Raw genomic sequence first — 23,157 nt, 5'->3', positions numbered from 1 at the left:
TGTTGCAAACTGTATCCTGTATGTAGATAAGAAGAATTATCATTACAAAGGAAAACTAGAACTGTAAGCCAAAGGCTAATTTAAATACCCCCCTCACACACACATCCATATGTATAGGTGGCCTCCTAGAAAAATATCAAGAAGCAGTATGCTTGATTGACATAAATAAATTATATATAATGGTGATTAACCCAGTCAGAATTCCAAGAAAATGAATAAGAATTTATAAGGAACTATGACAAGATGTCCGAACATGTCTCTAATACTCAAAAAGGGCAATAACCCTGTGAACAAAAATTAAAAGTAAAAATTGCAAAGCTAATAGCTCACTTGCATACTGATCAAATTTTAGGTAGCTGTTTAAAAAATTCTTCTACTTTTCACATCTTTGGTGTAAAGTAAAATCATGTTTAATCATGTATCGAAAATTTGACTTAAAATACTGGAGGCTTGCCAGCAGAATCTGGTCAAGTATTACTATATAAGAAAATGTTAAAGAGCAATACCTGCATGCTATTTAAACACAAACATATTACATTTATTTTGGTCCAACTTTTACCTTCAGAGCACTGTAGTTTTAGTCTGTATTGATTTGGTCGGAGCACATCTTTCTTCTTTTCCTTCTTCACAATTCCCTTTCTTATCAAAGGTTTCTCCTTCAATTCTTTTATCAATTCAGAATTTTTCTCCTTGACCTGACCATCATTGATCTCCAACTCATCTGCTGTGTTCTGATACTTTCTGTTCTTCAGGTTGACATTTTCCCAAACAACAATATGCTCATTCTTTTGATTCATTCTGTGACCTTGAATATCCTCATTGGAAACATCTATGTCTGGGGATGAATCACATACATATCCTTCCATCACTGTCTTAAATTCTTCATCCATGTGTTCTTCACATGAGCTATCGCTCTTTTCACTAGTTAGCCCTTCATCATCATTCCCGGTGATGACAGAGCAAGTGTCCTTCAAATCTTGACCTTTGACATCATTTTGCATCGGAGGTCCAGGATCTTCCTTTGTCGACCTATCCTTGTCTTCTGCTTCCCCAACAGACAGCGAGTCTCCCTTTCTGCTAATAAGGCTGTCTCCCTCTAGGCTACTGAGGTTGTCTCCCCTTACCCTTCTAAGGTTGTCTCCATCCTCTGTGTCGAAAGTTAGAACCATGTCATCGCTGGAAGAAGAAGATTCTTGTTTTGTCCTTTCCTGTCTCATTACATTTGAAATCTTTGTTGAAGGCTGATAACCATCAATATTGACCAGAATTGATGTCTCAACATTGCTGACCGGAGTGTCTTCTTGTCTCTGACTTGTATATCTCTGTGGTATGAAATGATAATTCTCTGGGTTTTCTTGATCATCTCTGTCAGATTCCATCGTTATTGCCTCAACATTTCTGTGCCTAATATGATACAGTTCTTTAGTGTTACTATTAATAGATACCCGATCATGTGACTTTTGGTGGTCTCCATCTTTCTCAAAGTATTCGGCTTGCTGTTCTTCAGGGAAATTTGCTTTTTCCCTCCTTTGCCCTCTCTGTCCCCTCTGCTGCATCACAGCTGCTGGAGTATCCTCAACTCTGGAATCATCTTCAACAAAACCATCCTCATTCTCAATTTTAAGAACAAGGCCTGGTTTATTGGAAATATCATCAGTATTCTTCACAGCATTTTCGTGTTTTCTATGCATTTCAGACTTCTCAGGATAAACTTCATGATCAACAGGGGTTGGTTCAATAGGTTGTAAAACTGGAGTAGAGTTGTCTCCCTTTTCTGCATTGGCGGAACAATCTATATCCAGATTGTGATTTACTCCAGTCTTTCTCCGTTTCTTCTTGTGTTTTTTTCTGGTCTTTTTCTGAAGTGAATCAAACCCTGGAAGATCCTCAATGACAAAATCAACTTGATCTAGATCAACAGCAGCATCAAAATCCAGGTCAAGACTAGGTTCAGCAGAGGTCAACCACACAGGGTCAAGGTCAAGATTCCACAGATCATTCTCTGAATCACTATTTTCACTGAAAGTGTCTGTAAAGTGTTGAGGAATAAAAATGTCCACCTCCTGGACTGGATTGTTGGGTATTGTCTCAGCCAAATCACTTTCTTCAGCTTCTTTAAATTCAGGAATTTAAAAAAATGCTATTTCAAATCACTGTTTTATGATTTTTACATGTTTCCACCCAAACAGATCCATCAAAATGTAAAACAGTTTAAAACATGCATGTAAAATCATAGAATACAATTTTTGTTTTATATCATTTTGAATTGAGCAATTCACAATTTGAAAAAAAAATCAATATAATTTTATGATTATCAAAATCATAAAATTATATTGATTTTTTTTCTTAAAAACTTATTGACTTTGTAATATTCATTATTATTTTCATTTTTTTCCAAGTGACCTTACAATGACACAATACTTAAAACATATTAAGATAATATTTTGATAAAATTGATACATAACTGTATGAATATAGTGCTATGTTATGTAACTCATTATAATAAATTCACATCAAGCCCCACACTGCAAAGGGAAATAACTCCACCTTATCACAAACCACTGCCATCATTACAAACACACACATCATTCAGTAGTAACAGTTAATATTATGGGTCAGGAAAACAAAACACACCAAATGTTGCATTAAAACTTCACAGGAAAACCATGCACATTAACAACAGTTGTTAACCCTTTCACCACTGTAGACCATAATGGACTCATCCATATCAATGCATGGTAGAGTCTACTAAAGTTACATAGGGGTGATGGGTTAAGACAATATACTGGGTGTCAATACAATTTTTAATTTTTTCCTCCTCAAAACATTTACCTGGAAGTGACATCACAAGACTGTCTCTCCTCATTCTGATTTTTTTTTCTGTCTTCTCTCCCACATACCCAGATATTACATTGATTTTAATGACCAAAATATTTTCATGATTCCAGAATCTTGTAAATCTTGAAATTTGATGACTACAAATGACACTTTACTCAGAAAGTCAGCCCGAGAATAGTATCTTATAAACTATTTTAAAACCACCACTGTTTATTTAGGCTGACACAAGTTAGCCCCGGTAACAGGAATCGATCTGATGTCAATATTGAGTTTGAAAGTTTAAACATTGCCTATTAAATGCCAGGACTTATACAAGTAATTACCTTGGTGCATCACTAGCCAAAAGACCTTTTTGTATTATTGTGTGAAGGGGGAGGGGGCGGCAGTTACAACCTCCGTATCAACATTTAACAAGTACAAATGATACATAATTATAATAATAGTTTGAGGTTCTAATATACCTCTTCATCAAAACCTAGTTTGTAGGTCGTCTCAAAGCGGTTCACACATTATTATCCATGGTTTTAGGGTCTTTGCAACCAGCCAATTTCTTTTTCAACTCCCTGGGGAGCATACAACCGGTGCTGCCATTTCGACGCTCACAGCTAGCATTTAACAATTCTAGCACTGCCCAACCACGTACTCATTTACAGTTGAGTAGACTAGAAAAGAATCTTGCTCAAAGATACAACAGAGTGCCGTACAAAGCAATACTTTCATGAATTGTCCCATACTCCACTACCAAAGTTTATTATTGCCAACATTGTCCCAGGTTCTACAAAACCCTTTATAATGCCAAATGTTTGGCAGACAAAAATGGCAGCATAGCAAGGTCTGTTATAAGTAATATGGCCTTGGCTATCATATATACCCATAATAAATACATTCTAGAAATAAGCTCCATTTATAAGTTCAAATTAGGTTTTTTAAGACAAAGAGTATACACTTTACACCATTTCTACAAACCAGGCCCTACACTCATATTTCTAAAAAAATAGATACATTTCTTGTAACACGGTAGTGAAATATCCCCAAGACGGGAACAAATTGAAACCTGAGTGTGAGTACAAATCTTAAGTACCCTGATAATACAATATTGAAATTATACATGATACAAAAGTTGCTTTCTATCTATAACTAGACTTTGAGTTTAAGCACCGTGTTACACGTAAAAACTGACAGAATCAGAAAAACAGGAAGAAGTCAGTTTCACAATCATCCTCAGATTCACAAATAGCTGGTGAACCTTGAAACAAAACTATTTTCTAATAGGGTAAGATTTCAATTAAAGTTTGTCTACACTAAAGTAAGGAACAAAGTAATAAATAAAATGAAATGTTATTTTTCATTATCACAAAGTGTAAATTACCTGTACAGCTTTCAATTTCTTTTATAGTTCCTAATTAATTTCACAGGTAAATCCTAGTTAGTCACAAAGGTAAATCCTAATAATTAGTCCAACAGGTAAATCCTGATTTGTCCAACAGATAAATCCTAATTAGTCCAACTGGTAAATCCTTATAAGTCCAGGAGGTAAATCCTAATAAGTCAAACAGGTAGATTCTAATTAGTCAAACAGGTAAATCCTAATTAGTCCAACAGGTAAATCCTAATTCGTCTGACAGGTAAATCCTAATTAGTCCAACAGGTAAATCCCAATTAATCCAACAGGTAAGTCATAATAAGCCAAACAGGTAAAACCTAATTAGTCAAACAGGTAAATCCTAATTAGTTAAAGAGGTAAATCCTAATTAGTTCAACAGGTAAATCCTAATTAGTCAAACAGGTAAGTCCTAATAAGCCAAACAGGTAAAACCTAATTCGTCAAACAGTTAAATCCTAATTAGTTAAACAGGTAAGTCCTAATTAGGCCAATAGGTAAATCCTAATTAGTCCAACAGGTAAGTCCAAATAAGCCAAACAGGTAAATCCTAATTAGTTAAACAGGTAAATCCTAATTAGTTCAACAGGTAAATCCTAATAAGTCAAACAGGTAAATCCTAATTTGTCGAACAGTTAAATCCTAATTAGTTCAAAATGCAAATCCTAATTAGTCAAACGGGTAAATCCTTATTAGTCCAACAGGTAAATCCTAAAAAGTCCAACTGGTAAATCCAAATTAGGCCAACAGGTAAATCCTAATTAGTCCAACACGTAAGTCCTTATTAGTCCAATAGGTAAGTCCTAGTTAGTCAAATGGGTAAATCCTAAGTAGTCAAACAGGTAAATCCTTGTAAGTCTTACATGTCATGATGTAAACCTGTAAGTATATCCTGGATACAAAACTCATATTTAAAACAGAGTTTAGCATCTTGATACTAACAATAACATACTGAATACCAACACAAGAATCTACTTCAGGTTAATTATTATAATCTTTGTTAAGTATTACACTACCATATTAATGATCAGCTTCCTGTGAACATGGAAATATCTCTAAAATCCAAATTATCTGAACATGGAGATTGATCTACTATACCTGGAGTACAAGTAGCCAGTTTTAAGCATTAATTGCCAGTACAATTAATCATCCACGAATTCTCCCTCCAGTAAATATTTACCATTGTACCAGGCAGCTCTCAGCCTAGCCTGTTTTCTCCAAGATAACATTTAGTTTACAAACCAAAAAATCAATAACTGGACAAGACCAATTAATAGATTTAAGGTTGAAAGTTTAAAAATTATAGCATGATGTATTTATACAACCAAAAAACAGAATAATCCATATACATTGTGAGTAGTCATGTCATAGTTTTACTTTTCAATTGAGTTTTATCATAAATGTGTGAAACACATCAAAATCAATATACATCATTCTTCACGGCCATATTTAATGATCATTGATCTTCCTAGGTAAAAACGTTTTAAAAATATCAGTTTAAAAATCACTTTTCTAGCTGATGTTTAATTATTAAAAAAGAAAACACAAGCCTAGCTACGTCCTTCATTTTTACATTGATAAATTACTGTCTTTCACAGTCACTCCACATGTGGCTAATAAGTTTTTCAAAACTTACAAAAAAACTATTTTCAAAAGTTAAATAGATGTACTTCAAATTCACTTTTGATTGTAAGAAATTTTAATGTACACTTGAGAACGATGAATAACACACTGTTTTCCTTTATCTGTAAATTCTAAACCTTCATACATATACTGGGGTAGCTGTAACTGTATTTACATTTTAAAGGCTCAAGTATGCAATCATTGTCGCGACAAGCTGTAGCAAAATATAGATTAATATTGAGAACGTTTGCCCAAGGTTTCTTCTGAAATTAATTGTTTCCATGTTGTCACACTTTATGTGACTGAAAATCCATATTCTACACAATACGTATGACAATAAACTCTTTCAAGCTGTTTTGAATGTCTGAGGTAACCCCTACTGTGAATTATTCTAATACAAGTCAATTAGTTTTCAACATGCTTGTACATTTTGCACATTCCCAATGACAGCTATATGTAGCACAATCTTAATATTTAAACAAAATAGGTATGTATGTATGATAATTTATTTTGAGATCTGAAAAAAATTAGCAATTACTTTGAAAATTATAACAAAATTTGAATTAAAATTTATTTAGATTTTTACCGAAATCTGCATAAAGCAAATTAACAAACATATCAAATACAACAATGAACTTGACATTTCATTTAAAGGTAGTTTTTGAACCTAAAATAGGCACCACTGATTTGACAAGGAAAGTTTACCTTAAAAGCGATAACCTAACTAAACATTCAACAACATACATTGTTAGCTTAATCTTCCATTTTAAAAGAAATTTCTTGTTTCTTAAAAACGGTTTAATGATTTTTTTTTTTACGTGACAGCTGAGCCACAAACAATCTTAAAATAACAAAGATAAATGTTGTTCTGTTTTTAATATTAAGATATTTTTATTAAATATGTAATTGATAGCTGATGTTTTATACTGACCAATGTTTCAGCTCTGCTGTATCTCAATTCATTTTAACATCATAATGTCAATTGTGCTTCAACAAGAAGTGGGCTCAGGCTAGACTTATTGATAATTTAGGGAAAATGAGTTCTTTTAAGTGCTTCTTAAAGGGGCTATTTAGTCACATGACACCTTTAAAATGGAGAATCTACTGAGAATATATCTTCGAACGAAAGTTTACGTAATTGATAATGACATGACCTGAAGCCAACATCCAATGTTGTCACTTTTATCTTTTGGGAAAGCCGGTGATAAAGATAGCTACGACCAAAATAGGGCAATATCCGGGCTTTAACATGTACGGTACAATGCTGTCGCCCGACAACACAGTGTCAGTGGGTCTGATTTCACACATAACACACATTCTTGTCACTTTGAATTTACACAATACATCGCAAGCAAGAATTATACATATATCATAATATAAGCTAATGAGATATTTCTGTTCACATTTGATTTGGATTCAAATAAAAAGTAACAGAGTATGCACACATCTAGAGGTTATACCGCAGGGAGACTTTCAAACCGCACAAAGTACGATATCAATAGGTTTAAATGTAACAAATGTTACTCATTTATAACGATGATTGACATATTGTTTGGATTTGATTCTATAGATTCAGAACAAATGCCTGTATTGGTAATCCAAAGAAGTGAGGGTGAATAAAGCGAAATCTACCTTCTCTCCTCGGCTGAAAAGACATCTTTATTAGCTAGATGTTCACAGACAGCTGCTGCTGAAATATATGGTTGTACAGTAAAGGGTTTCTTCGTTACTGATTAAAAACGCCAAGAAAACATTGTCTCCTGTCAATTTCTCGACATGAAATGTCCATAAGGAGTATCTAACTCCATTATCATGAGAAATTTTGTGGCAAGATTTCAAAAAATTATTACCTCACTAAATTGTCCCTTTAACATTGTATAACTTTGCAACACTGTATCTATATATAAATATGAACATATTACGAGTTGAGGTTTTGTCAATATTGATCTGTGAGAAGGAAAAGATCAATGAACACCAAATGAACGTAAAATATTATTATTGTGAGTTCAAAGGAAAAATATTTTAAGGGGGGGGTTGTTTGAATAACATTTATAAAAAACTCATTATACAGTGTGATCACTAGGTTTAGGAAGAATATAGACTATACATAATTGTTATACATCTTAAATATGGATTGAATTTCATTTTGACGGCATACACAGTGGTATGAACACAGTTAGCAAACAAACATATTCTATGGTACCTGTCACTGTTTATAGGCCAACAGTCTTCATTAGACTCTTCTAACTCTTCATTCGAAGGACACCTCATTTATGAGGAATTAGTATTTATATATTCTTTCAGGCCACAAAAAGAATACAGTGTCTTCAATACAATGCCATTTTGTCTGATTTGCTACTTCGCTAACCACATATTTATTTCAGTGTCTCCTTTCCTTTTTTTCTTAATAATCTCCACAATGTTCTGGATTAATCTAATGCCAAACCCTTTATAATGCCAAAATATTGTTGGACACAAGCTGGTAGCATTACAGGTTTACTGAACAGCAATGATAACAGTGTAAGTGTAGGCTCTCATAGATATACCAACCCTGAATTCCCATCCCCTCAAAGTGGTCAAAAGTGACCTTTGACCCTTTAACTTTGACTGCTGCTGATCAAAATCTCATCAAAGTTTGAAGTTAATGTTACCCCAATATGGTATGAATCTAAACTAAATCTGTTCAGGGGTTCACCAGATCTCTTGTACACAAACATTTTACCTCAAAAGTTGGTCAAGTACGTGACCTTTGACCCTTTAACCTTGAATGATGACCAACGTGATCTAATCAGGTCTGTAACTTGATACCATCATGCAATCTGTCTAAATAATGTGTTAAAACAGAAGTAATCGTTTGTGGGGTTCTTGAGATATCAATTGCACAGAAGCTTTTTACTACTGAAACACTGACGGACACACAAACATACTGACCAAGTGGTTAATGTATGATCGCCCCACCCCTACCACCTCCAATCTCCAATCTATAAGTGGGAGGTATATGAAATAAAACCTGTGTGAAATATCAATTCTATGCTGTAAATATAAATTATTTGTGATATTCATAGATAAACAACGGAAATATCTAAAAGATATATTAACAGGTTATGTATCAATTAATATGACAAACAAAGACGATAAAACCCTCAGCTATATTTGTACATTTTCTTCCTTTTAAAGTCTTCACAACATGTGTGATAGCTAGGTCAAAATGATCACTTTTGTTGAAAAAATAACATTCAATATTTTCATTAAAAAGTAAATGAAATTGTTAATGTTGAAAATAACACAGTTAGTAATCGTTGAAGGCAGTAACTAGGTTAAAGGTTAAAGGTCAAAGGAAAGAAGTCATTTAGCACAGCACCCGACAGATTCAACATACATTTGCATATCTATCACATGCTGCAGGTGAAAGTCATCATATCCAAGGTGAAGGTCATTCTCCTAAGGGCAAGGTCAACAAAGGGAAATGGTTACAAATCGGGAAAGAAATTAATGGAATGCATCAAAACATGCCATTCTAATGAAGAACTTTTTATTCTCTGTGTAAAAAACAAATGTATACACCATAACTCCCTCGAAAGGGGACAAGCCTGTTACACATGCTTATATAACCTTCATGTGTCCAGGCACTGGCATGGCTGATGTCGTACAGAATCGGAGAGATGGCGCCAGACTCGGACCGCAGTAAAACAGGTCTTGACAATTGTGCAGCCAAGTTGTTCTCGGTTCCCACAGTTTTTTGTGCCCCTCTGTCACCTTTCAGTTTAACTTTGCTCTTCTTTTGACTTCCTGTGCATATGTTTGGCTGTTCTATCTGATTCATTGCACCCCTCATGTTCCTCAAAGCTTTTTCTGGTGAACAACTTTCACCTACTCTCATTTCTCCTCGGGATGAAGCAAACTCGTTGTACAATTTCTGCAGATTTCGTATTTTACTAGCTTCATTTATTGTCAAGCTATATTCCTCTTCACAATCAGTGTTACTTTGTTTATGCAAAGGAATTAAGTTCTGAAAGTTGTCTGTCCTTGGAGAGAACTCTTTGATTCTAGCTAAGTTTGTCCTTCTTGTGAGAGATTTTGGTTTCCTGAATAACCCTTTCCTTTTTGCTACACATACAGTATAGGAGACACATCAGATAATGTCATACAGATTTTTTTTCTATAATTTTGTCAATTATATCAAAGTACCTGAAAAATTCTTCTACATATAGCAAATATATTTACATTTAACATTTTAATTTCTTAACATTTATCAAAATATTAATCTAATAGATATAAGATGTATAAGTAAATCGATGACCCTCAAAATGACACAATTCTTTTGAGAATGGTATTAAACAAAAAATACATTAACACCTGCCTGTAAAAATGAATACATACTACGTACAGCAGGGGTCCATTAATATTGCAACAACACAATCACCACAGTAAATGATATTTCTTGTCCTACAAACATTAAGCTAACAGCGATACATTCTACAACAACATCAAAAACAGATGGTAAATCTAATGGTACCTACCGGTCATTTTATCACTGTCCAGTCCGGAGTCAGGGGACGTGTGTCGTCCACTGGAAAAAACAAGAACAGAGAAATCAGTACAGCTGTGGGGGTGATATAGTAATGTTTACTCTTAGATCTGGGGGTGATATAGTGTAATGTTTACTCTTAGATCTGGGGGTGATATAGTGTAATGTTTACTCTTAGATCTTGGTGACAGCAGAAATCAGTACAGCTGTAGGGGTGATATAGTCCAATGTTAACTTAGATCTTGGTGACAGCAGAAATCAGTTCAGCTGTGGGGGTGATATAGTGTAATGTTAACTTAGATCTTGGTGAAAACAAAGAGAAATGTCTGCCAAATAAAGGCCATATAAAGACATATCAGGTGATACAAGCCTTCCCAACCCCAAACAAAGTTTCTGTTTTATTTGCAAAAAGAAAAAAGTAAAAAAAGTACTTACTGTTTCTCATGCTTTTTTTTCTACAAGATAAAATAGTAAAATTAGCAAATCATGAAAATTCTGAAATATTTTACTTCATTTTCGTAAATCTAAGAGCCAAAACCATCTGGAACCAAGTTTATACAGTGACTTCAAGAAAATTTCTGCAATATCTGATGTAATAGAAGGGCCTTCTATTACTACTACGAAGTTATTACCGGGAATTTAGCCCCAAATTACCCTGTCAGGGTCTGTTACCCTGAGTTACTGACACGCTGTCTTCATAATCTGACTAAATGATTGAGAACCTACTAATGTCGTAAATACAAGTCAGGTTTTTTTTATCACTATTTTGGGAATAGGGCTGAATGCATCTTGGGAAACCAAATCGGGATTTTTTTAAAATTATACCAAAATACTGATTTTTTTTGCCAAATATCATCTTAACAGTATGCCCTTGTTATTAAAAACATTTAAATCTGCAATATGTATTTTATTAATTTCTTTCAGAGGTCATAATTGGATTTCATGGCAGTTTATTCCCATGTACAAATGTATTCCTACTAAAATATCAAATTTTCAAATTATTCTACTTTTGTATCTGCATTTCTGAGCCCTAGATTTTTTGAAAATAATATGAGTCAATTAAATATACTTAATATTACAAATCTGACATTTATCTGCAGTTTGCAAAAAACTTTCTTGAACTTTCATCCATACACAACTTTTAAAAAAAAACACGAAGTCAATCCAATATATTATATGTTACCATTCCACAGACTATTTACCTTCTGTGATTTCGGTGACCAGAACTTTGTCCCATCCTTGCCAGATTTTTGCAATTCAAACTTGGATGGCTCCTTCAAAAACAAAATAATATGTGTTAGCTGGTAACTAGTACAAATATTTAATTGATATTTGTTAAGTAACTATAAAGTTAAGCAGAAATAGAAGAGGAGTTTCACAATTTTATAAGCTTTAGTTTTGAGAGCAGACAAAACACTACATCCCTGACCTCGAATGTCTGAGGCCCCTCGCGTATCTGGTTCAACCAGTTGAAACGGTTGAACCTGAAAGAAAACGACAGGCGCAGATCTGAACCGAGACTGACCTCAGGAATATTCGGCACGTGTAGATTGATGGGTCCAGATGTGCCTGACCGAAACTAAAATGCTGACTATTGCTAGTTTGCGTTATTTCTTTATAAAACAATGTCAAGCCACATGTAGATTATAAAACAATGTCAAGCCACATGTAGATTATAAAACATGGTCAAGCCACAAGTTATATTATTTGGTGGGCGTGTGAAAGAAGGACATATTGTTCTTGATATCCTGTTTTTTATTCTCTGAAACTGTGCATTTTTTTAACTCTGACTACAGTTCGGTCCAAGTGTGTTACTTTATCATGGAATATTTCTGCACCACCAGAACCGGATACACAAATGCGACCTTAGTTTCAGTATAAAAAAATTGACCATAACCTTGAGATGGATCTTCAGAAATTAACCCTGTCATATAGTGGAGATATACACGTGTTTAAAGTATAGCATTAAACGTATTAAAAAAACTTCATACTTCATAACATTATATGGCTGTAAAAATATGTTATTTGCTCTATGGCATTTGTGCAATAACAAATATGACCTTTACCTTGGAATGAAATAAGGTTTAACAAAAGTTCTATTAAGTATTGATCGGTATATGTATTTTCATACTAAAATCTCATAACCAACAGTTTAATATTACTTTGACAAGCTTTATATTTTTAGAGACAGTCAAAAAGGGGTTTTGGATATATTATCTACACCCCATTTCCAGTACATGAAATTTGAGATAGTTATAAAACTTCAATATATTGCCCCTTGTTTTCATTTGTAACCTCGCTTACCCATATTTCAATGTCCTATTTTCTTTTTATGCCTCCCCTGATAACTTGGTCGACAAATGTTTGTAGGTTTTATTTTATTCTGTTACAACATGACAAAAAAAACACCCCATTTATGGTGGAAAGTAAAATGTTAAACTTGCTTTCCAAGCGTGGTCTTTTTTATCGAAGTCCACAAACTTTGTGGTGTTCTTTGAGTTTTGTTTGAGCTTAAAGCCAGGCCCAGTAGGTAAGTTAAGGTTTCTGTCTGCGGTGAAGGGTGACTGGGTTTTCAGCATGCGCTTCTTTCGCTGTTTCAATTTAAATGCAGCTGGGGCTGAAACAGAACAGTTTTTTTTATCAAATTAGTGTCTCTTAAAAACTTAAAATTCACTGTAAATCACACAAGCTTTAATATATAATATTTCCTTTGAAACATATTTTTTGGTGCGAATCGGTAATTTATACAGTATGAACAACATATATAGATACATTGAAGAAGGTGGACTGACAATGTTTAACTTTGAATTTCTTTTACACTTCAATGCTTTCTCCATATCACCATGAACATTAAATTCTTGCATTAACTGCATGCTCTTAAACAAATGTCATTGCCATGATTTTATTACATCAATTGTTTTAGAATTAAATGTAATCACAATATTTGAGGGAGTTAAAAGGATATGAAATATATACACAGATGTGTTAAATATGAAGAGTTATTGCATTAGAAAATGATGATGTCAAAAAATATTTTTTTTGACATAACTGATCATGACCAAAGTCAAAACACCAGAGAAAAGATAGGATTGTTAAAATTTGTACACATTTAATAAATATGTTTTCCCATCCAGGGGAGACAACTAGTACAGAAATAGAAACATATTTTTTCAAGCACAATATGTGGGTAAAACCATGTGAGTAGTATAGGATAGTACAAAACAGTAAACATGGTGTAAGGTATCATATAAGACACAGATCTACTGTTCATAGCATATATTCTCATTCAGGTGCATTTTCATTATAAAATCAAGGTCTAATCATTCAGGCTATAACTGTTGATTATTCTCCAGGAAAAAGTGCCAACCACACGGCAAATCTCCTCCAAACGTCGGAATTTATTGGAGCAACATTGAAATGTTTCGACTCAGAGGCGAGTCGTCATCAGAATAACAATAATGTTGTGACGTCATCGATAAGTGTGTATAAACATTTCTAAATTGGTGACGTGATAATAGCTAGAGAATGCATATAGTTGCGTAAGTCATTACAATTGCATTACAATTACATTGGCAGAATTATACTGTAAGGTACATGTATGTACAAAACAAAGGTTTACTACTTGGTATCCACGGTATAATGAATGAAGAAATAGAAGATACATGATCACTTATCTAGGATGTTGTATCTTCAACCCCCCTCCCTGCTGTGTTGATTATTCTGTGGAATTACCTCAATTAGTTTAATTAAAAAAAAATAAAAAATGGACAGTATATTCAACTAGAACTCTTAGCCATAGGCATAACCCCCACCTGTTGCACAACTGCTGAATTTTCAACAGCCAATAAGAGGACACTGCAACCACTTTGAATCCTGTTTAGAGGCTGGTATCAAAACCTAGTGTTTAAAAGGTAAATCCAAAAACACTCAAATAAAATAGACGTGAATCCTGGAGTATATTTTGCAGTTGTGTTCATTTACCTTTGTAAAGACGACCTTTCCTCTCAGTTCGCTGAGAGCTGGCGTAACCAGACATGTCTTCATCTGTCAACACAACACCATGCAAAGAAATTGTGAAGCAAACATTCGCACAGAAAAACACATGCATCAGCAAGCAAGTGAAAGCACTTAACCTGTCACCATTCATATCAGGATAGAATTTATATTAACTTTCAATAGCTTTTTTTGCAAACTACGCATGAAGGTTTTCAGTGATTTTTTGCAGTGAATTTTAGGTCTAATAAAGGCCTCTTCCCCTAGATATTTTACGATTTCTTTTCCAAAAATCATTTTCAAAAATTTCCTTAATTTTTTATTTAGATCTTGCTATTTGTGTGTGATTTTTTCCCCAAAGTCACAAGGCACAGGTCCCTGTCAAAAAGGGAAGAAAAATCTCTGGTTTTATTAACAAATATATGAATTTGGGATTGAGAGGATGCTATTTCAAAATTGGTGGTGATTATATATATCTCAGGAAATATACTCACGGAAGATTTAGATGAGTGAATCAGTTTCCTCATGAATCAATGTAAAAATCAATTTCAAGAACTCTTCCTATGCATAAGGGTCTGAAGGATGGGGGAGGGATAATGTATGGAGGAGGGGGGAATGGAAGTAAGGGTTGAGGTGTAAGAAAGGGAGATGGTTATGGGGACGGTAGACGAGTGTGTGGTGTACTATAATATAAACTTTTTTCAACAATTATAAAACAGGCTATTTATTATTTAAACTTATGTTAATCATTCGTTTTGGTCGGATTTTAGCGCACAAGGGTTCTTGATGTTGGAGGAAACTGGAGTACCTTGAGAAAACCCCTGTTGTCCGGCAGGTGACACCATACCTTCTCACGTCCGATCAGGGAATCAAACCCTGGCTGCCTTGTTGAAAGGCACATGCACTATCCACTGCGCCACCTGACCACCCCACCAGTAGGGGTCTTGAGGTAGGGGATGGAGATAGAGGTATAGGGACAGTAGGTAAAGAATGTGATGATGTGGAGCGGGAGAATTACTGAAGAGCTTAGAGTTTGAATGAGAGTTTGGGGAGATGGGTGTGGCGACTGGAAGATGGTAATGGTTGAAGTGTTGTAAGTGTAGAATTAGTGAGTTGACTTACTGTATAGCTAGTAATATTTGTGGGGGATATAATTTGGCTATATTCATGGTAACTAAATAATCAGCAAACATTACCACCCTTGATTATATAGACACGATTCAAAAGCCTGTTTACCTGTTTACTACCAAATACAGAAGTAACATGTACATGTAAAACAACAATTCAATATCAGATTTTACTATCTCACAATACACTTGTAAAATAAACCCAATTTCCCAAACACAAATACATGGTCATGTTGCATGAAATATAATTGCTGCAAACTAGTTCTGACCAGGAAACGTGTAAATTTTAGCCCCAGGAAAATAAACAACTGTACAGTGTTCTAAACTCAACAATGTAATGGCATATTCAGACTTATTATACACATTATAGATAGCAATCTCACAACAGAAACAGTAAGAGGGTCGGACGGATAAGTAACAGGGTAAGGGAACAGGGAGGTACCTAGATGAGAAGGTGGGCTAGGGTGGGATTTGAGGATAACAGTGAAACAGTTCACAAACCATCACCAGTATCAACGACATCAACATGGATCCTTTCTGAATCAACTCACCATCGTCAGTCTCCTGTCCACTCCCTGCAGTGCGGCTCCGTGGGCCGATACCTTTGTATTTCAAATCTTCACTGTCTGAATCTGTAGTGAAAGCAACAGTTGTGAAGCTTTAACAGATATGTGTCAAAGCTTTTAATCATTCACCCCTGAAAATTCATAATGAAATATTCCAACCTTTGAATTGGAGGAGTTCAAATGTGTCCTCATGGGTGAATGAATTAATATATGATTTTTGGTAAGAGAACTTTTTAACCTGACCAGGATATGTCTATCATCATTTTTCTGATTTATCACTTATATATAGTTTTCATAATTACTTTCACATCGGACCTTCTAACTTACCTTTGTCAATGTCATAGTCTGAACTTTGACCCCTCGACCCTCGCCGACCCCTGTCCTGATCATGGCTGGAGAGAGTATGAGTATCGTCGTCATTGAAGCCGAGACTCTGTCTGTCTGCCAGTATCCCCTCATCCTCAGTATCAATCGACCCTGAAGCTGTTCCAGCATCCTCTTTCCTCTCATCTTAGTTAAAGAAAAACACAGAGAACAATGTATTTCTCATATTTCATCTAGCAATATAAGGCAAACTAAAAAAAAATGTCAGTAAAAGATTAAATATCCTACCCTTTATTTCAATGCTGACTCTACATATTTTATGCCTTTCTTTGAGACAAGCACCGTTAAGGTCAGTATTTGTGCTCCAAGCCAAATTTTCAACAAGAAGCACATAGTGCCTGTATCTCTAACATGTTTCTATTGTTGTCTGAGCTTCAGCCCCCTGAGGAGCTACAGTCTTCCTTCATAGAACAATTGATTCTCACGCACCAGATATTCATATGTCAAAATATCTCAAATCTGTTCAGGGGACCAAAGGAAACTTCTCTGCTCTATTCTTCTATTCTCTCTCTCTGGAACATTTTGCAAATACATCCTTGTATCTGCAGTGTTCCATTATCCGGAGTGAAAATGGAACACTGCATTTTCACATAATCTTTAATAGATTACAGAATCTGCTCTATTCTCTCTCTCTGGAACATTTTGCCAATATCTGCAGTGTTCCATTTTCACTCTGGAAAATGTGTACATTATCACAACTGAAACATGCACCTACAACCTTGTTTCCTCGCTAACAGTGTCCAAGTTTCATCTTTTGAGTAGTTTAATGATAAATTTGCTGATAAATCTACATTTTTCCTCTGCATTCTACTGCTGTGGCAACCATATCAGTTGATGGCTTGATGGATGTAGCTACAGTAACTAGGTAGGGCAGAAGAAGGCGTTGTTAGCGAGGGGTCACTTGGTCATATTCTTTTAATAGAACTTACCTCGACCACTAGCTGATGGTATAGGGGGTAGAAAGTTCTTCTGTCCCTGTTCACTCCCAGATCTTAAGTTACGGTCTAGCTCCTCCTCAATCAGTTGCCTTTCCTCCTTGGTCAGACTGGGCACTGATCAATAAAAGGTCACAAGCCATACAAAATGTTTCTACTTAAATGATGAGAGAATTAAGACCTTATCACAAGAGACATATCTATTTAAAGGTATGGGTATCCCATCATTGTAATGATGTCGTAACCAACTGACCTGCCTGGTTGATAGCAGTATCTATTCCAGGGGTACAGAGAACATGAGAGAGGGTAACCCCCTGAATTTCAAAGTCGTACCCTGGGCCAAGTTACATCCAAAACGAAATAAAGGGGAGGTAACTATGTATACAAAAAAAAAAAAAGGAAAAATTCAAGTTTTTTGCCTACAGCAGCAAAGGGATTGTCAAAAGTGAAAGCAATTTTGTGCTAAACTTTAAGGTGGGGGAAGACGGTTAAATATTTTAGAGGTGACTGAAGGAAAGCAATTTTTTTGAAGAAAGGAAAGTATGTCTGTAACTTTGGGTACGAGTAAAGCTTGTTACCTTTGGATGTTTTGCGTACAAGAAGGTCGGGTAGGGTTAGCCGCCAGTTGTCCCCGTAATGTTTTTTCAGTTCTTCTTGAAGGGTTCGCGCTTGAGGGAGGCCACCCGTCGTCTTGTACAGTTTGTCAAGGTGATAGCTAAAACCAAATTAAGGTGTCTTATCAGAATCAGATTTAAAACATTAGGAGTACATGTATTTGTAAAATCAAAGAAACAAATATTGGATTCAACATTTTCAAGCTATTTTCATTGAAAAGGATTGTTAGCTAAAATGTGAGAAAATTTACTGATCCAGAAAAATTCAGCAGCTACGTATTGTTTCATTTCTATTTTGATTTGACTACTTTCATTTTTATTTTATATTTCTGAAGTCTGAAAAAAAATTTCAATTTTCTGATGATGAAGATTGTGATAATATTAATGATGATTTATGCAGTAAAAGAGTTTTTGAAATTAGGCCTGTGGCTTCAATCGAGTAAGTAAAATTTCTTTTGAAATACACAAAAATAGGAATTTTCAGAGTTGTTTCATTTTTTCTTCTTCTTTTAATACAATTAAAAAAGATTGCTTGTCCTTATTATTTAGGATACATTATTTAATTCATATTATTGCATTTTTATCCGAATAGAAAATGAAGAAAGCAATTTAGTTTTGGAAACTTTGGGAATTATGGCAATATTTTCCATCTGGAAGGGGTCTGAGCTTTGCCCCAAAGTGGCCCTAAAAAGCGCGGATATGGAGTAGAAATTAATGTTTGATCTTAAAATAAATGTGATAAAACCACTTACTGAGGTTTTGATGTCCTATCACATCCCGGACACAACATGTGCTGTCGACATCCGAAACAGAACCCAGGGAATGTGTACTCTGGATCACGTTTGTCCGTTTCCGACAGCAGTTTCTGATGTAACAGAATACTGTTTACAATGGGGTAGTAACGCTTTGGCTGGGCCAGGAATTCTTGACGCAGAAAGGACAAGGATGGGACTTGTGGAAGGTGGTTCAGGCTAGAAATATAAAGTAAGGTATATATCTATATCAGATTTTTGTGATGTTGCCTGGTCACATGTGATATAATATTCAGGTATAATCCTTCACACAGCATTCCTGATAACTGAAGTCTATGGCCTTGTTCCACATCATCTAAGTATATAATTTTAAAACATGAAAATGTAGTTTTATAAAGTGACAATAATTCACGGTACTTGACAACCTATAGGCCATATTTCAGCTGTTTGTGACCAGTGATAGATATTAAAATTTCAGTTTGCACTATATAATTAAACATTCATAAAATGTCACATTGGTGGATGCATAGAGTATATAAATTGGTTATGGTAAAATTTTATAAAAAATAAATAATTACTGATCAAAATTATCTGAAATGGTATGTTGCCATTTATTATATATACTTCAGAGATACAAATGCTGGCTTTCAGAGAGAAAAAAGGCTGAAAATTGTATTTTTCAATCCTTTAAAAGGATAAAATGAAAAGGTTAGTATTACACAGGCTAAACAATTCTGGAAAAGGCTGAAATAAGCCAAAAAGGCTGAAAATTTTCAAATGCTGAAATTATTTTTAATCTTTTCTATCGGAAAAAATGAAAGGGTAAGTATTACACACTAAAATTCTGAAAAAGGCTGAAATAATTATGTCAAAAGGCTAAAAAGATTTTTTAATATTTTCTATGGGAAAAATGAAAGGGTAAGCATTACACAGACTAGAATTCTGAAAAAGGCTGAAAATTTCGTCTTGATGTTCAAAATATTATTTTTTTCATGAAATTATGTGCCAATTTTTTTTACCATCTAGCAATACAACTTAGCTTGGGGTCTTGTAAAATTTACAAACATATAACATAAGCAATGTATAATATGACAATATCATTGTTTATATTGCCATCCTACCTTTCTGCTACGAAGGCCACATCGTCTACATCAACTTCCTGTAAGATAGCAAAACAGGAAAATTAATATAATTAAACACCCTTTCCAAATAGGAACTTTCCAAATTGCATATTTTTTTTATAAAGTCAAGGACTAAATATCATTACCTGAATTAATGTTATAAAATATGGTCATTTATATATAAAAAAAAAATCCAGAAAAAAGGATCAAAAAGTTACAATTTATATCAAAATTTCATATTCCATTTATAAAGTTTTAAGTTTTGAAAAATAATTTGGAAGAATTACAACTTTTAAAGGTAGTCTTATTATCAGTTAAATCTATTTAGTGTTACAAATATATGGCACACCAAAAAAATACTCTTTTTTTTTTACAAATAAGGTAGCTAAATGACAAGTTGTTGTGCATGCATTCACTCATTATCACACGCATACACACACACTCGCATGCATGTTATATGTATATAAACATTTGGGGTGGAGCATTCTTATAAGCTTGAGCCCATACACAAACACACAATCCCCTTCCTATGAATTACTATTTTGACTCTTCAATTGAGATAAAATAAACTTATCATTTCATAATGTAGAAGTTGCAGCATCATATCCCTGATCACAGGGACCTGAGAATTTGTTACAGCTACATTTGGACCTAAACTAAGGTGTTCAGAGTTGTTTGACATGTTTTAGGGGTTTAGATCGAACACCTTTAGTTAAGGTCCAACTATAGCTGTACTGTAACAAATTCTCAGACCAATGTGACGAAATATAGATCTATATACAGTGTAAATTTTGGCATGCACATGAGGATCAAGATAAGTTTAAAACTTGTACAAATAACTCGATCTTGCACGTGGTTCCGTTTCTTAAAGCCTTGAAAATGAACGACACTCAGTTAAGTTCATATTAATATTATAATCCAGCACCTGCACACTTGTTGTGTATTTCGCGTCAAAACGTCAATTATTTTAGAGTTACTTCCCTTGCATTGCTTAGTACAACATGAATATTCCCATGAAGTAAAAAAGATGGAACGGATTACTTTAAAGACAAATCATTATGTTTACATCGTGTAAACTGGAAAATCCGGACTCAATCACTGTCTGTTAAACAAGAGTCACGAAAGCTATAAAATAAATCGGCTGGTGTAGTCGCGAAAAAGCGCAAGAATTTGATTTGGAAAAAGTCCGTGGTAATACACACGCATACTGGCATGAAAGTAGTTAATGAAAAGGACCGTGTACAACTTCATCAGCACTTGTTTCCCAATCATCTTCTTGAAATGTCTTATGGTGGTAAAACAATTGAAATTTTGAAAAAAGTGCGGCTGAAAGTCATGAATGATATATAAAATAACGTTCAGGATCTTGTCTACAAGTTATGGGGACATCAAGAACTGAGAAATAAAGTCCTCTTCAAATGCCTCCAAACGCAACCGGAAGTGAAGTGGATAATATAAAGAAGCACCTCAAGAAGCGAATAGACGCTTACAACGGTGTCACCTGCAATGAACCAATGAATCAATGTCGAGTACTCCATTGAAGTTGAAGATGTGTTTTTTACGTGTTGCTCGTAACGACAATCGCGTTTGATTGAAAATATTTTCAATATGATTTTAAATTCAAGCACACGAAAATCGCATTTGCGGCTAAAACATATAATTTCCCGGAGACTAGGTATTTTAATTTGCATTTAGATGTATTTGAAATATTCAAACACAAGACCGACCAAAGTCGGCAAAAAGAGGGATATGTACAATTTGCGCTAAGGACACTGCAGACTCTCTGCATCGGCCGCTTACCTCGAGGTCTCCGTCCGACCCGATCAACATGGACGGTTTAACGACTACTAAGCTGTACGATAAACATGACGATTTTCAATGTCCTATCGTGAACTTTCCCTTTCCTGTTTGTAACATCCCTTTGTGCGCACTTTGGTTTTCTGTTGATTTTTGTGTACCCGTGGGTATGTCAGCAATCTGTTGAAAACCTTTGCCACCAAGCTCAACACAGATATCGTCAACAAAGAATTCAATTATCTTCACGATTTCATTTTTGCCAGTTCAAAATCATATACATTCGTATCACCGTTTGCTTTTCATGGGCAAAATACTTCTCGTAATAAGAATATGAAAGGCGTTCCTTCAGTTTGGTGTGAGGTGTGGTAGTGTACAGAGTGGAAAGTCAAATGTTCTGATGGAAGAAACATTTTTGAAGGAAGGATGCAACCAAAGACAGACAGACAAAGAAAGAAAATTGAACTGAGGACTTCAAAAGAACATTAGAAGTTCACAAACGGCGAAATCAGGTAAAGGACCAACGTGAACATAATTAAAGGACAGGAGCGGATGATGGTGCAGTAAACCTAGTTATCTTGTTTGGTTATCACTAACGGAAACCATGCAATCAGTAACAGAATTAAGGAACAGTCTTCCAACCATACTCCGGTCATGTCGATCGTTTCCAAGAAATCTTTAAAATCCCGCTCTTTAAAACCGCTTTAGAACCAGATACTATAGTGTTTTACTGGTTATTGCGTTAAACATTTTGTCATATTTTTATCCTTATGAATGTTATGGTTTCTGGTCCTTTTAAGTCAAGCGATATTTATTTATTTATAAATTTATTAGAAATTGCAAATAGCTTAAATGTCTAATTGGAGTACGTAGGAGTAAAAAGGGGAAAATAAAGGTCCCAAAGTGATCTAATGGGGAGCAGATCAATGATCTCACGATCCTGCAGGGGCCTTCATTAGTCGCATGGACAAGTAGAGGAATAAAACAAGATATATTTTTGGTTACTCCAATGTTCACGCAGTAGAAAATTCTGAAGATTCCGATATTAGTTTCCTTGTATCAGGCATTTACAGGAGCTTGTTACCCTGTATCAGCCGTCACGATCGATCACTGCGATCGGAGCCAGGATCATCGCTGTGTGTCCAAAGATCTATGGAAACCGGTGCTTTGGGAGGGTTTCGGCCACCTTGTGGAATAGCTTTCCATTTGCTATTAGAAAGTCAAATACTCAGGCCAAATTAAAAATTCATCAAAACTCACCTCTTCACGTCTGCATTTTAGACTATTTGTACAGACGTCATGTGCATACCACCCTTTATTTATTCATTTATGTGCAAATTGCGATGCTTATCTCCTTGTTTAATGTATAATGGTGACTGCAAGCCATTTTATGTTTCACAATTATGCATAATACTATTATCCATATGTTATAAAGCGATTAAGACCAATTTTACAAATTATATAGGGCACTTTATAAATGTTGTATATTTTTATTATTAAT

General features: G+C 34.7%; 1 protein-coding gene across 3 annotated transcripts in view; it reads right to left on the bottom strand.

The window, feature by feature from the left end:
* Positions 1-23,157, bottom strand: part of LOC110465814 — a 113,930-nt gene that overhangs the window by 54,453 nt on the left and 36,320 nt on the right. For all 3 annotated transcript variants that reach the window (XM_021521913.1, XM_021521912.1, XM_021521914.1), the window contains exons 3-13: positions 19,863-19,900; positions 18,742-18,960; positions 17,954-18,090; positions 17,370-17,492; positions 16,384-16,566; positions 16,042-16,122; positions 14,352-14,414; positions 12,815-12,987; positions 11,573-11,644; positions 10,806-10,825; positions 10,363-10,412 (exon numbers count right to left, since the gene is read on the bottom strand). In XM_021521913.1, the coding sequence (XP_021377588.1) occupies positions 10,363-10,412; positions 10,806-10,825; positions 11,573-11,644; positions 12,815-12,987; positions 14,352-14,414; positions 16,042-16,122; positions 16,384-16,566; positions 17,370-17,492; positions 17,954-18,090; positions 18,742-18,960; positions 19,863-19,900 (1,159 nt within the window). The remainder of the gene's footprint in view (positions 1-10,362; positions 10,413-10,805; positions 10,826-11,572; positions 11,645-12,814; positions 12,988-14,351; positions 14,415-16,041; positions 16,123-16,383; positions 16,567-17,369; positions 17,493-17,953; positions 18,091-18,741; positions 18,961-19,862; positions 19,901-23,157) is intronic.

Source organism: Mizuhopecten yessoensis, unplaced genomic scaffold (genome assembly GCF_002113885.1).
Source record: "Mizuhopecten yessoensis strain PY_sf001 unplaced genomic scaffold, ASM211388v2 scaffold11101, whole genome shotgun sequence".
Taxonomy (NCBI): Eukaryota; Metazoa; Mollusca; class Bivalvia; order Pectinida; family Pectinidae; genus Mizuhopecten; species Mizuhopecten yessoensis.
This window is presented reverse-complemented; position numbering and strand designations above follow the sequence as displayed.